The sequence below is a fragment of the Stenella coeruleoalba genome (genome assembly GCF_951394435.1).
Source record: "Stenella coeruleoalba genome assembly, chromosome: 15".
Lineage (NCBI taxonomy): Eukaryota > Metazoa > Chordata > Mammalia > Artiodactyla > Delphinidae > Stenella > Stenella coeruleoalba.
In genome coordinates this window covers 10,097,804-10,116,069 of record NC_137161.1, presented here as the reverse complement: position 1 = coordinate 10,116,069, position 18,266 = coordinate 10,097,804, and the positions used below count along the sequence as shown (strand labels likewise).

Sequence of the window (18,266 nt, the reverse complement as noted above, 5' to 3'; positions counted from 1 at the left end):
CTGGGACATGGCTTAAAAATTATAACCCTGGCAGATAGGACTTGCAGGAATTAAAGAGGACAGGGGCTCCCATGAAACAGACAGAAAGAGTAACTGCTTTCAGACACCAGAGTTAACGTTCATTACAATAACACTGGCTCCAAGCAGTCAGGTGACTCGAGCTGTTCAGAGGCTGGAAGAAAATCCCAGTGGTGTTGCTTTTACTGAGAAGCAATATGTCAGCTTTCAAGGTGGGGCCTTCTGAAGGGAACGTCACCCCACCTGGCACAAAGCAACTCCCTGACAAACACCTGTCAGCACTGCGCAGCAGGTCCTCACCCCAGACGTGCGCCCCGCCAGGCTGGATTCCGCGTCACACGAGGCTTACTTACTCTAGTGAAAGTCCCCACAAAGTTGTGAATGTCGATGTTTGGCTCCTCTGCATACACGTACGATCGAATCTGAAGAAGGTCCTGTTCAACGGGGGTGACATTTTGGAGGTAAAACGAAGTCACTGTATGATTATAAAGGGATTTCAGGAAGCATCCACTCTTTTTCCAAAGCAGGTGTATTTTCCAAACAGCTCTCAAAACCACAGGGCAGGTGGAAAAAAAGAGGGAAACCTTCCAGCAAGTCAGTTTAGGAGTCACTACCTGTAATATCCCAAGACACACTGAGACCCTAAAGGGAAGATTCTGTGTTTCTCTGTGTTTACCCAGCATTCCCAAAACTAAGTGACAGTGCAGATCCCCCTCTGCGACACTCTGGTTTACAAGAGTTGTTCATACCAATCAAAACACTCACTAGGGAGGGTAGGAGGGAGACGCAAGAGGGAGGGGATATGGGGATGTAGGTATAGCTGATTCACTTTGTTATGCAGCAGAAACTAACACACTGTTGTGAAACAATTATACTCCCATAAAGATGTTAAAAAAATTTTTTTAGTAAAAAAATAAAAGGAAAGAAATTCTGACACTTGCTCTGGCATGGATGAATTGTGGACATACCATGCTAAGTGAAATACCATAGGATTCCACTTATCTGAGGCACCTACAGTAGTCATACTCATAGAGAAAGAAGCGGAAGGGTGGTTGCCAGGGGCTGGGGGAAGAGGGGGAACCGGAAGCAGTATTTAGCGGGTCCAGAGCTGCGGGTTCCCATGATGGGAGTCTGGAGATGGATGGTGGGGATGGCTGCGTAGCAGTGTGGATGTCCTGAACACCACTGAAGTGTCCGCTCAAAAACGCTAAGATGGTCGATTTTATGTATATTCTGCCACAATAAGAAAGACGGGGCGGGGGGAACCAAATCAAGTGGTCAGGCAAATTCAGGCCACAATGCCCCTTAGCAACAAGGGCCTGGAGTGGAGTAGAGGCTACTGGCCACGCCCTCAGCAGGGCCTGAGCTCCCTGCAACCCATCCAGGAGGCCCGTATGCAGACGTGTGGGCAATGCGGCATCTATGTGCTGATAACTAAAAGAGGCCCACAGACAGAAAGTGAAGGGAAAAACGTTTCAGGATCATAATTACAGCACAATCCCATTTATGAGAAACCACACTCCACCAGCAAGTGTGCAGTTGTATATTTGTAAGAAACTGCACTAAAAAGGACCTGGAAAAATCACTACTGAATTCGCAAGAGCCCCTGGGAGAGAGAGGGAAGATCTGGGGAGGAGGCTGTGAGCAACACTTTTCACTTGTTCCTCCAATTCGAGTTTCTTTTTAAATAGAATATACTCGCGTATTCCTCAGGTAAATCTTTCCATCTGTGAGTTTGTCAAAACGCTGTTAGCCAACTAGGCCCCTTCAGCCCACTAAGGCTGAAGGTACAGACAGTGGTACCTTATCTCTCTCTGGACCCCAACCCAGGCCTGGAGAAGACGAATGTTTATGAAACTGGGTGAAGTTTCCAAAGTGCACATCGAGAAAGGAACTCAGAGCCATGGAACCGGCGGGCACCTTCATGATTCTAGACTCTTCTGGACTGTCTCCTGAACAGACTCCCTCAAATCACGGCAGTGACCCTCGCTGGTTAGCCCCATCTCAAGGATTCCCCAGGGCTCCTGGCCACAGCTGAAAACTCACTAGAATTCCTGGTCTAAACAAATAATAATAAGGATGGTGCTATTTCCCATCTTATTGGCCATGAAAAATCATCAGTACCACGGGCACGTTTACTGTGACGTTCACTCCACTGAGACACAGAACTGTCTCCTGCCCTCTCCCTTCCTCACAGGACGCAGTAAGGACTGGCATTAATCAATGTGGCCACAAGCCCAGGAAAAGCTTCTGCGCTCTGCTTAATCCTTTCAGACCACCCACAGGGCATGTCAGTCTCTGGGCATTTAAATTACATTTTGTGATTTTGTAACCTACTCCCCAGGCCTCATCCAGCCCAGGTGGCTTGCGTTCAAACTTCTTCTTTGACTCCCTCCCTACCTCACTCTACAGTTTAAGGCATGAGTGACAGGGAGCTGGTGGGGAAGTGTGAGGCCCCGGAGAGCTCGGAGGGCCTGTTGGTTCCAACTACTGTGGCCGCCCCCCTCAGACAGGGCCTGCACGCTGTTCCATGCACCGTTCGACACACTGTTCCATGCACTGGGCGCACAGCCGTGAACACACCGACAGAAACCTGCTCTCGAAGACTGCCTTGAAGTGAGTGGAGTGGGAATGCAAGGAGAGGGTGGTCAGGAAACACCTCTCCAATAAGGGGACTTGTACACAAAAACCAAGAGTGAGTCTGACTGTTCCTGGTGGAGAAGCTGCAAGGGCAAATGTCGGGGGGCAGAAGCACGCCTGATGGAGAGGCCTGTATGGCTGGGGCTGGCGGGCAGAGGGGAGAGAGCCAGAAGCGGAGGTGAGGCCCTTAGCAGAGAGACGAGGACCGCAGGATTGAGTCTCAGGAAGCCGAGATGCCTTTGGAGATTCTGAGCAGAGGGATAACATGCTCTGCGCTGGGTTTTACTTTTATGCCAGGTATCTGGTCAAGGTTTCTTAGAGCCTCCCTCAAAAGAGTACCATCCCAACAGGCCAGGTCTGCGTTCACAAGGCCACACGGCCTGAAGCCAACAAGCACTCGGGGCTCTCGAGAACCCCACACCCCCCAGGAGCCCCACCTCACACCTGACGGCCCGTGTCTGGCCCCTGAGGGGCCCGAGGTTGAGAGCCCTGAGGTGACACAGGCGCCAGTGGGGCTTCTGCAGGGACAGTTACTCACAGCAGCGGTGGGCAGCCTCTGAGTGCAGGCCACGGGAAGCCGAAGTTTCCAGTCCGTCTCCCCGTCCAGCTGGTCCGTCCGCAGGAAGCAAGAGCCTGTGGAGGGAAGTGAGGCACCGTCCGTTCACCTGCAATTCAAGAATCCTTCCCGTGGCAGCTCCGAGCAGCTCCGGCTCTAGTACTTGTAAGAACAGCCAATCAATGGCCAACGACCAAGAGGGAAAAATAAATAAATACCCGATTTCCCATCTCCTCCATAAGCTCTGGGGTCAGAAAGATCTGGGTTCAAATACCTCGCTCCACCACTCACAGTGGGAGCCTGGGCTAGTTTCTGGACCTTGCTAAGCCTCGGCGTGTCCGGTCTGTAAAATGGGCAGAAACACAGATCTCACAAGCCTGCTGTAAAGGACTCAGAGGGGTGATCATACCCCCAGCACGGCGGCTGGCACGGGGCAACCAGCATTCGAGTCCATTTGGGGCAGGGGTTACAAGCACCTTCTCGGGAACCAGACCTCCTGGGTTCAGGTTCAGCCTCCACGACTCCCTAGCTGTGCCCTGAGGGAGTTACTTCTCCCCTCTGAGCCTCAGTTTCCTCCAGTGCACAAATGAGGATATTACAGCGCCAACCTCATGCTGCGAGGCCTCAAGAGCTGATCCATGCAAACTGCTCAGAACAGGGGAAGGACCCCAAGGACCACGCTGTCTGCCGTGACTATCGACCTGCAAATCTGGTGGATACACATTTCAATCGGACCTATACCAGTCTGAGCAATCAGTCAGCTTTGTATTTCATCAGACAGAGAATGTACTGAACTCCCTGACACCACACTTAAGACTTCTGAGGACTTTCAGGAGATCCCTTCTAATTTTTTTTGGCGGGGGGGAACAAAGGGAGAGCACATCTGGCACCCCCAATCCATAACACTCCATTTTCACTGACGAGGACACAAGAACCAATTCGAGGACAAAGCTACAGTGTTTAGAAGAACACTGTTTTAGGGCCTTCCCTGGCAGTCCAGTGGTTAAGACTCTCACTGCCAAGGGCCCGGGTTCAATCCCTGGTTGGAGAACTAAGATCCCACAAGCCGCGCAGCACAGCCAAAAATAAATAAATTAAATAAATAAATAAAAGAAGACTGTTTTAGTGGCGTGCCTTCCACCCCCTCTCTGGATGATTTAACATATTATCAGTATTTCATGTCATCTGCACTTTTATCCAGTTCATCATAAAAGAGGCTGCAGCAACCTCAAAGGGATACAAATACGGATTTTTCCAACGTTTGAAGATCTCTGATTATGCCTGATGGGCAAGAGAAAAACAGCCTTGTTTCCTCAAAACAGCTTAAATAACAACAAATAAAAAGAAAGGAGATTTGAGTCAACCGACGGGGAGGGCAGGAGGCAGCGGGGGCGGCCACAGTGGGAAACGCAGCCGGGCCCCCTGAGCCTGCCCTGCGGGTGCAGGACCTGCGGGTGCAGACGGCCGAGTGTCCTACGTCATTTTATATAAGGGACTTGAGCATTTGTGGATTTGGGTACCCACGGGGGTCCTGGAACCAATCCCCCTCGGACACCAAGAGACAACTGTAATCGCGAGAAGTGGGGTCTTGCAAGAGACTTGAGAGGTTCACTCAGGCAAATAGGCTGTAACGACAAATAAATCGATGGGCAGGGGTGACTACGGCCCCACCACTCGTGAGCCAAGGTGGGGAGAGGCCACCTACCCCTACCTCTCCCCCCAGCTTCCCTACCGCCCCATCTCATGACACTCTCCCAGTATTTTCTCAGGAGTTTCTGTTTGCCTCTGTTTGTTCGACACACTTCCCAGTCCTGCCAACTCCTGCGGCCGAGCTTAATGCAGCCCAGCGGGGAAAAGCACAGCCACTGTGTGTGACCTTCCCAGCTGGGATTCAGCACGGGTCCGACTATCTTTGCTATGATCAAAATCTGTTGACCTGCGCGCACCTAAAACCTTTTTTTTTTTTTAAAGACTGCTCTATGAAAAGAAACGTTCTTGATTTGCCTCCATGGCTCCACAATGGTCATCTGCTTCTGTTACATTTTCAAATGATTATTTTGCCAAATTACCACTGAAAGGTTAATGGTTATTTTCAAAATTGATCCCAGATGTTTACCGTTTTTTTCTGATGTCCTCAGGAAGATCATGTCAGCAGGGACCCGCTGGTTCTGCGTTATGAACAGAGAGACTGTTACTGTGAATGCCCCTGTGTGAGGTTTCCATCCCCAAGCCCCCGCCCCCTCGGTGGGGGGGGGAGGAGGGGGGCAACCCAAACCCACAGCCTCTTTTAAGTGTCTGCCTTTGTCAAAGACAGATCTGGGGATTTATTTTGTTTTGAATCTGAAAACTCTTGCACGCTGCCCTTACGTTACTAATCTCCTATTGAAATCTTATCTCGGAAAGAGAGCTTCTAGTTTTCTGGCGAATCCAACCATTACCTCCTGAAATTGCAGCCAGAGGACCCGGGAGCCCAAAGCCTGCTCCCCGAGCTGGCTTCCTTCCAGGCTGTCTGCTGAAACTACATACATACGCTCGGCTCACGCTTTCTGCTTCTACCAATTTTCCGGCTTGATGTTTGGCTTCGAGTGGGATTTTAATAAGGAAGTCAAGTAGCAAGAAGCAACCAAAGCCGTTCTCAAAAGAAGAGGGAAGCCAACAGCAGGCCTCATGTAATTGTGAACAGGCAAGTATGTCATAACATAAAGAAGTGTGTGTGGGTCTTCTGAGCTGCCACCCAGGAGAGCTTCACTTTACCCCAAATCAACTGTGAGTTCTTGGATTTAATCCTTTTAAAAGAGCATAGTTCACTTCCTACAGAAACAAGTTAAGATGCAATCCTTTTCTAATCAAATATGATTCCAAGACTCTCCAGGGCCACCCCCAAAATCCAACACCTCCCAAACATACAGAGTAAGAAAAGGTATGAGTGCTGGAGTAACAAACATTATGGACAGCGCTATCTTTAAAAATGCACCTGGGGCCTTTTGACTGTTCTCATGTTTCACTTAACCCCTACTCCCCATGAAATGACAGAAAAGCACAATGTTATTTAAGTGAAAAAATGTGAGACAAAATTGTTCAAGAGGTAAATGACAAATATTTTTATGTGCTTGTGCAGCCCCCAGACTTCTAGGAAAAACTTTATTATGATGAGTTTAAAAGAAGACTCCAAAACAACAAGCACATCAAATAGGAAATCAAACCTTGGAAGCACACAGAAACCATGAAAAAATATTCTGTGTGTGTGTGTGTGTGTGTGTGTGTGTGTGTGTGTGTGTGTGTGTCTCTCTCTCTCTCTCTCTCTCTCTCTCTCTCTCATGGGAAAGAGATGTTTCTCCCCAGGCAAAGCTTCTGGGTAGAATCCCAGAAAGCAAACGTCCAGTTCGGCCACCAGATACACGAATCACACGTCACATCAGGATTCGTGAAGTGGGGGCCAGTGACGCCCCTCTCCCACGCGCCCACGCGGCACCTGTCAGGAGCCGCGAGACCCCACTCACCTTCTCCACAATGATAAGATCTCCAACTTGGATGCTGGAGCTCTTCACCTTCACTGTCCCTGCAAAGAAACAGGCCCAGATATATCACATCTGAATTCCTTCCAAGTCTGCGTACCTCGGCAGGGTGTCTGCTAGCCTGCGGACCCAGAAGCACGTGCCCCTGAGCCCGGCAGCAGCACCTCCTGTCTCTCCGAGAAAAGGTGCACCTACCACAGAGGCCGCCCCAAAAATGAATCCCCGTTTTGCGGAGCACTGGAATGCCTCACTCGAGTAAGATCTTCTGTCTTAACAGCACCTTAGAAGCTATTCTAAATCAGCACCATAAAAGATTCAGCCACACACACACACACACACACACACACACACACACACACACACACACACACACACACACACACACACACACACAGAAATGGGGAAGAAAATTCAGAGTCAGATCCGTGGACAGAAGGTCAACACTTAGTTCTCAACACCATCAAAGAGAAAGAGGATTAAAAAAAAAAAAAAAGAGAGAAAGAGGATAACCCAAAATGACTGACTCTTTTGAAATCTGCGATTGCTCTATCGCGCAGTTTATATGATTGTGATCAGATCACATAACTGTGGCTGGATGTTTATCTGGATAAACAATAACCGCTAACATTAAACACTAACACTGTGCTAAGCGCTGTATAGATATTGACATCCTGATGGCTTCGCTTGCTCCTCTCAAAGGCCACCAGAAAAATATATTATCTCCAGTTTTCAGACACAGAAAATAGGTTCAGAGAGGCCCCGTCTTCCCCTAGTCTCACAGGTCAGCACCAAGATTCAAACCCTCATCTGACTCCAGAGGATGGAATAAAAAAGAGGGACTTCGGTTCAACTCAAAACACATTTACTCAAGTGCCATGTTCTAGGAATTCGAAGATCCAAGACAGTCCCCTTGTCCTAAAAAAAAAGCTCATAGTCTCACGCAGGTGTCGACAAACGCGTCCTATAAAGAGCAGGAGGGTAGACGGTTTAGGTTTTGCAGCCAATGGACAATCTCAACTCTCCCAACAACTCTTCTCCCCAAAGGCAAACAGCCTTTGTACATTTATATTTTAAAATGTAAAAAGTGTTCTTGGCTCCCGAGCGAAGATGGTGGGCTGAATTTGGACCACTGGCTGTAGTCTGCAAACCCATAAACTGGTGAGAAAGACAGCAAGACAAATGCTGTTAGTGCAAAATAGTGTGTGAAAGGATGGGAGGAAGTCCAGCGTGCAAAGGGAGCAGAAAAGGAGACCTCCCCCACTGAAGGAGGACCAAGAACAGTGCCGGGCACCCAGAAGGCTCGTGACTGTTCACTCCACATTCAAGCCCCCTTAACTGAATGCCTGCTGGAGGCCAGGTGTTCTAAGGGTGGGATGCATGGGACTCGCACTCCAGTGGCAGGAAGGAGGCAAGAGACAAATAATGAATGAACGGGCTGGGGTATGGGGAGGTATCGACAAATGCTTTACAGGAGAGCTGAGGTCCCAATTAACCAGATGAAGGATACTGGTTACCAGCATCAGGAAAAAGGAAGGCATGAGATGGGAGACAGTGACGCACGTGCATAGCACATGCATCTGCGTGGCCACAGGCTGGAACTCCTTTAGCAAGGGAGAAAGCATCACCCGGAACAGAAAGAGAGGAAGGGCTTGGGGGGCCAGGTGGTCCAGCACCCCATAAATAAGCCTGTGGAGGACATGGGTCTTTATTCTGGTGACGGATCAAATTCCCACACAAGGGAGTAACACCATAAAAACCTTCATGTTTTTGGCGTCTCGTAATAAAGCCCATTTAACTTACAAATGTTCAGCTAAGAGAGAAGAAAATACTGATGATTCCCAGTCCTCCTCGATAAAGTATATGCCCCGGAGCAGGAGTGACCTGGGAGTTCTGAACCTGCTGCCCCGCCGTGGACTCACTCCTTCAACAAACACCCAACACTCACCCACTAGGAGCTAGTGCACAACGCCAGTTATTTCATCGTACACTTTTCACATCCTTTAATGCCATGGGTCTTTTCAGTAATTCACCACTAAATGAGATGTTTCAAAGCATTCCAATGACTTCAACTGAAACAACTCTTTCTAAGAGGTTCCACAGGGTTTGATTTTTAACTAATGTCTGTACTTAATTAAATTTTGTCATGGTAACAGTGAGAAGACCTGGCACTAACAGGGCAGCTCCTGAACACAAACGACTTCTAGAAAACACGTGGCAGGTGGCTCTGAGGACGGCTAGACTCTCTCCACCTAGGACGGGAGCATCTGATAGGGCCCTGCTTTCGTAAAGCACGAATTCAACCCAATGGCCTGCGCCTGGGCATCCTCGGGACCCACTAGCCTCAAGCGTTCGCTGTGTCGATCTATTGGCAGAGGGAACAGAGAACGGCGGCGAGCCCTACGAGTCAGCTCGTTAGAAACGGCAGAATGAAGAGCGGGCTCCACGCGCAGAATTCTCTTCCGACCTGAACAATTCTTCTTGTCCAATGAGGGGGCAACAGGAAAAATGCATACAGATACGCTGCTCTCTCTGGACAGCTTATCAAAGCCTTCCTCGAGGGAAGATCGTAAATTCATCGTGCCCCCCACCCCCTGAGCCAGTGAGCTTTTCCTTCGCCTGAGCTCGCCCCAACTTTCCCGAACATAAATTTACACATTGTCTTTGGTTTTATTACTGAAATTTATGCTGGTGGCCTGACCCAAACCATCCCTGAGCCTGTGTTCTGATCTTCAAGACCTGCTCACAAGTTTGCTCTTAATATTTAACCCTAAGAAGAGCACTGTTATAACTCTTATCAAATAATAACTGCATATGGATATATGTGTGTGTTAGTGAGACCAAGGACAAAGCAGGAAGATTATACTAAAAGGGTTAAGGGTGATTCCTTCTAGGGACAGAGGAGATTTACCCCTTTCTTTGGCAAAAATACTTTCTAAATTCTTCACGACAATTTTCTTATAATAAACATGAGGTGCTCTTCCAATAAGAAAAAGATATAATAAATTAAATTAGCTCAAACTTTTAAGTGACCAGGCCCAGATTTTTCCCTTCCACGGCAGGGTCCTGATTTACGATCGGTTAATTTGAACTCTGCCTCTCTGTCCATCTGCTCTGCCTCAACAAAAACCCTTTAATCCGCTGTGTTTGCAGAGCAGTTTCTGACTAAACCCAGCAGGCCGATCCCTCGGACAAACCCTCCTACTGTAACTGGCTCCATCTCAGGAGGAGGGCAGCGGGGGCCACACCACCCTGAGGTCACTGGGGTTTCTCAGCCCCAGCTCCCTCATTAGCATTTTAGGATTTGGCGGAGATGAGCCTCAGCTTTGCAGGTTCCACACAGGGAGACTCTCAGATTCACTCGCTCTATCGAGCCAACGCACGGTCCTGCCCACACACTGGGACTTTTCGGGCCGCACTACCGTTTCTGGGTGATCAAACATGTGTAGCTCAGGCCTGCACACAGAACACACACTTAGCACGTGTCTGTGTACCTGTGCGCTCTGAACGAGAAAAGGCAAATTAAAACCGTAAGAATGAAAGGAGGGAAAGCGGCAGGAAAGAAAGAGAAGGGGAAGCGGAGACCAGTATTTCGATTCCAACGTTTACTGGGGTTTTGGTTGCCGAGGTCCAAGTGAAACGCCCCTCTCTAAGAAGCCCACGAGTAGGTAGGGGAGGCACCGCTGGGGCAGGAGAGAAAGAGGACCAGAGTCAGAAAAGCTGAGCGCGCAGTGGCTGGGATTAACTTCCAGAACGACAAGACTCTGAAAATTGTGGAAAGGGCCCAAAACACATAATGTCGAACCTCACGTGAACCACTGTTCTGAGTTTTCTACCAATATTCTTGCAAAAAAAGAACAAGAAACATGCGCACGATGGCAGAGCCCCCGTCTTCCTAGCAAGAGAATACGATACATGAAAAATAACACACTGAAGTGATTATTACCTACCTCAAGCGAGAGGAGCTCTCCCTACAGTCCATTATCTGGTTAGAAGAAAATTCTCTCGCAACACCCCACTGAGAAGTTAGCAGACATACTTCCCAAGCACCCCTACTTTGTGTGTGTGTGTGTGTGTGTGTGTGTGTGCGTGTGTGTGTGTGTGTGTGTGTGTGTGTGTGTGTGTGTGTGATCTACCCTAGAGATTCCTAAAACTTCTAGAAGCAGAGTCCAACCCATGGGCATGTGACCTGTGTATTCACATAGATCCCCTCACCCTTGGGTGAATGACCTACCGTTATCATCTTCAAATTCTTAATAACTTTTAAACAAGTGACCCCGTATTTTCATTTTGCACTGAGTCCCACAAATTACATAGCGGGTCCTGAACGGGAGTAATAACACCCATTCGCATTTCCTTTATAAAGTGCACAGGAAGATCCGGCCGTGTTCTGAGATCCGAAGCCACAGAACTCCTCACTTTGCCCCCCAGACCTCTTTTTTCTTTTGGACCCTGTCACACCCAGTCTCCAACCTCTAGGCTCTGGGATTCTTACCTATCTTTGCAGAAACTCTACAGAAGTCGGGTAAGAGATTTTTCAAAGGTTAAGTGGCCGATTCTCTGCCGGACACATCCTAAATCATAAAACGCCTTCTATAAAAGAAATGCATCCCGTTCAGCTTCTGCCACTTCACCCAGGTCACCTCTGAGCTAGAGTTTATAACGGGGAACAAACTTCCAATTACTAGAGCTGTTTGTTTCTGCAGAGATGGACCCCCAAGCCTTTCATAAGCAAACCCATTGAGCCCAAACCGTGCTTTTCATGGATGAGAGCTTCAGAATAAGGGCAGTTTGTCTATACTGCAGAGAGAAACCAGATGTTTCCCTTGAGTCGAAACAAGCAAATGACAATTCAGTCACACTGCAGAACAGCCCAAAAAAAAAAAGTAAATTCCGGAGCGCTAGTACGTGTGGGCCAATTTTTTGACCTCCGAACACCTCCAGCTATACTTCTATTTTTCATTGTGCCTGCAGGACATTGATTGCCTTTGCAGGTCTTCAGCAGCAAGCTCTGTGCACTAACCCTGGTTAATGTATAACTCTTTAACTCGAACTCTAATCTGACTGTGACAGTGATGAGTTGTAAATTCTACAGCATGTGTACGTTTCCTGGGCTTGACACGAAAACGCCTTTGCAGACCCTGCAGAGTTCATAGGTTTAAAGTGGAAATTTTCATATTCCGATCAGGTTGTCTGCATTCCCCAAAGCCTAAGAAAAGACTGTTATTTGAAAACAGGCAAAGGGTGGAAGAATATTATTATAAATTCCACGGGACACTTCCTGGGGCTTTTGTTTAAATTAGCGGGAACTTTAAAAGAAAGGCTGTAGTTTAAATTTAACAAGTGTATACGCAAAAGAGGCTTTTAAAATAAATACATAAATGGCCCTTCCCTGCTTCTGGTGCCCAATAATGATGAAATAGGCCAACACCCCTGGCAGGGGGGAAATACCTTTTGGGAAAGATAACAGTGCAATTTGCATTTGAGATTTTTTTTTCAGGGTTTTTTAAATTTTTTTAATTAAACAATAGATCAGTTCACCAGCGATTTGTAATAAAGTCAAATTGAGTAGTTTGAAAGAATAAAAGGAACCTTCTGGGTCTGAAATAACAAACTTCACATCTGTCAGAGAATTATGGGAAAGTGTTTGGCAAGACCTATTTTAAGACTTGTAAAAGCTAATGCTCTGAATCTTAATGAGGAAAGCCTGGGAAGGGGAATGCTTTGCTTACTGAGCTGCATTTGAGATCCTCAGTAAAGACCTTTGCAGTACTTCTGCGGCAGTAATATCAAAAAGACCATCATTGAGCAGATGCAAACTATTATACATAGAATGGATAGGCAACAAGGTCCTGTTGTATAGCACAGGGAACTAGATTCAATACCCTATAATAAACCATAGTGGAAAAGAACATGAAAAAGAGTATATATATATATACATGCAACTGAATCACTTTGCTGCACACCAGAAACAAACACAACATTGTAAATCAACTATACTTCAATAAAATAAAAATTTTTTAAAAGACCATCACTGTAACCCTCTTCTTTTAAAAAAGCATAATGCAGTTTTAGTGTTATCCTAAGTCTGAACAGAGTATGAAAACAAACGGTACTTGTGTTTAAGAATACAGCGCTTTCGTTTAGCTAATTATTAGCTAAACAACTCCCCGTTAATGAACACATGTTCCCTGCCCTATCCTACCTTCTGATGAACTCCAATGGAATACAACGCCCTAAAAGAAACACATGTGTGTCCTTAGACCTCAAATTTTAGTCACATTAATTGCAATCCTAAATAATGGTGCAAAGTGGATTTTGGACTAAATTGAAAAAAAGACATCACTCTCAAATGGAAGTGAGATCCTTGAGGTTATTCTGTAACTGGGAAAGGGTGAACAGAGCAGCACGAAGGAACAACCTGAAAAGAACTGGAGAAGAGGAAAGATATCCGTTCCGTTTTTTACACCACATATGTGCTAAAAAGCTGAAACTAAGAGGGAGTCTCTCCATTTTGCACAGACCTTTGGCTTAGGACTTACGGTTCACCATGTGCCCAGATGTCCCCAGCAGGAAAGAAGCATCAGCAATTGTGTTAATTTTGCTTCTGTTTGCACTTTCCTTCAAGGCTAATTATCCACTTGCTTCATTTAGCCCTTGATCACAAGTTAGTCTGAGAAAACATTCCTGGTATGAAGACCCCTGGAATTCATCTGGTAAAAATGCAAATCCAACTGCCCTTACTACCTGTGATAAGCAAGGCAGATTCCCCCTCCAGAATTAAAGTTTTGGTTTGGTAAGGACAAGGATAAAGAAAGATAATTCCTTGACTAATTACTCTTTCCTGACCCAACCCAAATCTTTCAAGTAACAAAACAAAGTTTTGCTGGGTCTGTTACTACTTCAAGACCCTCTCTTCTTCGGCTTTGGTGTTTGCAGTGCCACTGAATGCTATTAATTTGGAAGGACAGCTCCACAATTAAAGTCATAGAATGCATAAAAGTCCAATAAGACCCTCTCAAGTCTCTGATCAGCTTTAAATGTGGATTCCAAGTAGGAGGAGAGGGGATGCTTATTTATCTAAAAGCATCATTCCTACTTGGCTTTCAACACTTCGTTCATCTCAGAATGAGGGGGCTGGATTGATTTCTTTGGACTCAGCAATGTGTTTTGTCCTACTGTACAGCAAAAGGAACTATATTCAATATCCTGTAATAAACCATAATGGAAAAGAATATGAAAAAAATGCATATATATGTATAACTGAATCATTTTGCTATGCACCAGAAACTAACACAACATTGTAAATCAACTACACTTCAATTAAAAAAGAAGTGTTTTAAAATGGACTTAAATCTAGAAGCCCTTCTGTAGCATATGTATTAAGGCTGAACGCCATGGCAATCATTGAGATATTCTATGGGAGAGTGTGAGCCTCAGCTCCAGGCACAGAGTGGAGCCTAGACTTATAGGCTAAGGTTTTACATTCGGACAAGCCGGGGTTCACAGCAAGCTCTACCCCTTAACCAGCTACATCATCTCAGACACAATACTTAACCTCTATGAGCCTCAGTTCCCCATAAGTAAAAGCTACCTCCATAAGGCTGTTTAAAATAATTACAGACCAGACCTTGTCCAGCACCTGGCTGGCTTATAGTAGGTAAATCTTTCTTTTTTTCTCTCCTGCTTCCCAATCTGGACAGCGTTTTTCAAACAGATCCAATGCCACCTTCTCCCTGTAGCATGCCTTGATTACAGATTCCTGGATCACAGAATAAACTTTCCCAGAGTCTCAGGTCTTCACGGGCCAATATGTTTTTTCCTTCTATTTTCCCAGGAAGGAGAGGCTCTGGAAACAAGGCGGAATTGGGAAGAACAAGACAGAGCCAGAACCTGGGGTTCTGTAGCCCACGCCTCTAGCCATCCCAGCCTGTGACCTTTGGAGAACTCTTTACCAGGAACACTTCATCGGCATGTGATTCCCGTAAAGGCACAGGGCCCTGCACTCAGAAGGGGCCATTACTTGGTTTCACGCTCTGCTGCCGCCATCTTGAATAATTTTTGAATGGAGGCCCCAAGTGTTCATTTTGCATTCAGCACCACCAATCATAACGCCAGTGCTGTTCCAACCTCGAAGACTCAGGATGCAGGTCACCTCTTCCAGGAAGACATCATCAGCTCCTCTCTGATGGGCTCCCGTAACCTCCCATAACCTCTGGTTCCTACCTCCATTAACTCACCCACCAATATTTAATGAACTCCTGCTACGATACCACCAGCACTGCCTTTCTTGGGCACAGACCAAATCCCAGCACAGTGCTAAATTTTTCTCCTGCAAGAGTTATATTTACGGCAACTCTCTAAGGTAGGCACTATTATTATCCCCAATTTACTGACAGATTAAGGGATCTGTCCCCACAGCAGGGCGGGAGGCAGAAGCAGAACTCTTGAATCCAGGCACAAACTCAGAACCACTACTCTCCCCAACCACCAGGCACTGTGCTCAGAACCAGGAACGTGGTGGTCACGAAAGGGGATATTCTACTTAAGGACCACAACACTCATGCCACTAAAGTATAACTACTAGTTACATTTTGTAATCATCCCCTTTACATGCCTGGATACCTTGCTGGACTATTAATTTTCCAAAGTCCCAGCCCCTCAAGTTTATCTCTGTAATACAGAAACCTCTCACAGACTTTGGAAAGTGATGGAGTTTCAAATATCCTTGAAGAATGAATAAAATGTCATTTCTACATGTAGGCTAATTTTATTATCAATATTAAAATACTTCAAATACTTCTTATTAAACTATGACAATTACATTAAAAACTAATCCATTGATGTGTTGTTTTAGACACACCTCGAATGATATAAGATGATCTAAACCACTGGAAGCAGCAATTAAAAAAAAAAAAAAGATCATCCATTTTTTTCTCCCAATGGTGAATTTCTTATTTCCAGAGTTTTTAATTCACTTGTTTAAAATCAATTTTTTTTCTCCAAGTTCGAAACCTTTTCAATTCGATTAACATAATGCCTCTACAACTTTGGTAACATCCCAGGATCTGTGCCACTGGCATTCTTAAAATGACATAAATTCCTGCATTGTTGTGAATCTAATTTTGAGACCTCGAGCAAACATGAATTGACAGACAAGCTACAAAGTAACTGGCCTAAAACTGGCCTGTCCTTTTCAAAAATGTCAATGTCATAAAGAAATCCGGAGAACTCTGCCAAGTTCGAAGAGATCAGGGAGAAAGGACAACTAAATGCAAAAGGCAAACCTGTCCCGGCTCCTGGACAAGGGGAAAAAAAAAAATTTTAGGAACAAATGGCGAATTCTGAGTAAGAAGTATAGATGAGATTAACAGTAATGTAATGATAAACTTCCTGATTTTGTAATTATACTGTGCTATGTAAGGAGAACATCCTACTGGGAATTAAACGTTGATGTATTTACAGGTTAAAAGGGAATCGTGTATGCAACTTAATTCTCCAAGGGCTTAGAGAGAGTGAGGGGAAAGCATGAAAAAGACAAAAGCTTAACAACCGATGAATCTGGGTGAAGGCAAATAGGAGTTTTCCACGTGATTTCTGCAACTATTTTTCTAGTTAGAAGTTATCACCCACCCACCCCAAATATTTAACTATATTAGTACAAGTACTGCTGTTATTAAACAGGAAATGATGCCGAATGCAGATAAGTATAATGGCTTATAATCTCACGATCAAGGACTTGGCATTTTGGTTTCCAAACTTTTTTGAACTCCAAAACTAGTGTTGAAAAGTACATTTTAAGATGCCACGTGATAAAAAGAGAAAACAGTCCTGCGTGGATATACATATACGTATCTGTTTCCCTTTGCTTTTGAAAAGCCTCACTCAAGAAAATATTATTAAATAATTGAATGGTAAGGTAAAGAAAAAAAAAAAAAGGCTTCTTTCTCTTCCTCTCTCTGAAATCCTCCAGTTTGGGCTTCGTACTCTGGCCCTTCCCCCCACAGGGTATCAAATAACTAACCTCCCCTCCTTCACTTTCCAAGCTGACAGTTTTCTTCAGTGCCTTTTGGGGCCTTTCAAAACAAATTGCAGAGCCAGGGTCTGGGTTAATATTCAAAACTCTGCTAGGTCTTCCCCTACTGTTGGATTGGCATGACAATGGAAACCACGGGCCACAGAAGGAGACCCACAAAGGAAGACAAGTTTTTAATGCTACAGCCATCTGCCAGTTCTCCTCTGGATCTTTTCAAGAACTGAGGGAAGCTAAAGCAGGGGCTGAGAAGGGGGTCGGGTCTGCAGGGGAGGGCAGAAAAATCACTCACAGGAAAAGCAATTGCAATATGAAAAGAACCAAAGAAGGTCTGGAGCCTGGATGGCTGAATGAATGGGATCCCAGGGCCCCTCCTCCTGAGCTCTAAATAGACCCACCGCACCCTCTCCATGGGGCTTTTGTCTGCTGCCAAGCATTGTAAATGTTATAGTCAGAATATGTTATTAAGGGAGGATTTAATATACACAAACCACAAAAAAACATACTCCAGAGGGGTCTTCTGATTACCCACATGGAAAGCCCAAGCCACCTGCCTTTGCAAAGATTACGCTGGGTTTTCTTTCTTTAGGGAGCAAAACGTCCTAAATACAGTAGTTTAGCAATAATAAAGCATTTCTATACCAACTCTAAATCCCCCCTTCTCCCAGAGACTTGCAACTTTTTAAGACCACCAACTATGAAAATCTATTTCAATGCATTAAAACAAGATACTTTCATGCCCTCACAGGATTATACTTTTTTAAAAAAAATTTGGAGCGTTAAATAAATTTCTGCAACATTTTTCCGAGAAGGAAAATTCTACTCAAACCCCGGAAACCATGGACGGACTGTTTCCTCAGAAGACTAACGCACTTAACATACAGCAGTTCACAACCTGGCTGGCTGCAAGCTCCCTTGGGCATCTATCTTATCTCTTTCCGAATTCTCAATTTCCTGAAGGCAGACCACAGTTTTTATTCCCCTCAGCCGCTCCTAAAACATTATTAATCCCTGAATGGGATCAGTAATCTTCGAGGAACTTTCAGTAACATTCTCTCAAGTCTGAATACAACCTTACAGGAAATCTAGGTAGAATTTGTAGTTGGAAACAGAAGTCGACATTGGCTGGGTTGTTTTGTGGGTTCTCAACGGTGTGTTTGAGCAGGTTTTTAAAATTCCCCCATTTCAAAAATTCAAATTAAAGGTTACCTAGTAATTTCTCTTTGGGTCAGATTTAGTCACTCTTCACTCTTCCATCTTAAGGATTTATAAGATGGCTTCAAAGAAACCTTCACAGATGCAGCTTTTATTATATTAAGTCTGGTGCCTTCTTAAAAACTCACATTGCAAAGTTGTAATGTTCGTTTTGTAATGTTGAAAGAGTATCTTTTAAAGCTGCACTGCCTTGGAAACGCGTGTGGGAGGATGCAAAGCACACAGAATTAAATTCCAGGTTGATGAGACACAAGTCAGATGACAGGACTGGCTCTAAGAGGGCAGTGGCAGC

The 18,266-nt window shown here is 45.5% G+C and overlaps 1 protein-coding gene across 3 annotated transcripts in view; it reads right to left on the bottom strand.

Annotated features, from left to right (window-relative positions):
* The window catches only part of ATP9A (ATPase phospholipid transporting 9A (putative)), a 136,809-nt gene that overhangs the window by 80,334 nt on the left and 38,209 nt on the right, over nt 1-18,266 (bottom strand). For all 3 annotated transcript variants that reach the window (XR_013831626.1, XM_079945246.1, XM_079945247.1), the window contains 4 exons: nt 6,715-6,773; nt 5,331-5,382; nt 3,197-3,291; nt 372-452 (listed from right to left, as the gene is read on the bottom strand). Coding sequence is in view for 2 of the 3 variants with exons in the window: in XM_079945246.1 (XP_079801372.1) it covers nt 372-452; nt 3,197-3,291; nt 5,331-5,382; nt 6,715-6,773 (287 nt within the window). In the remaining variant the exon portion in view is untranslated. The remainder of the gene's footprint in view (nt 1-371; nt 453-3,196; nt 3,292-5,330; nt 5,383-6,714; nt 6,774-18,266) is intronic.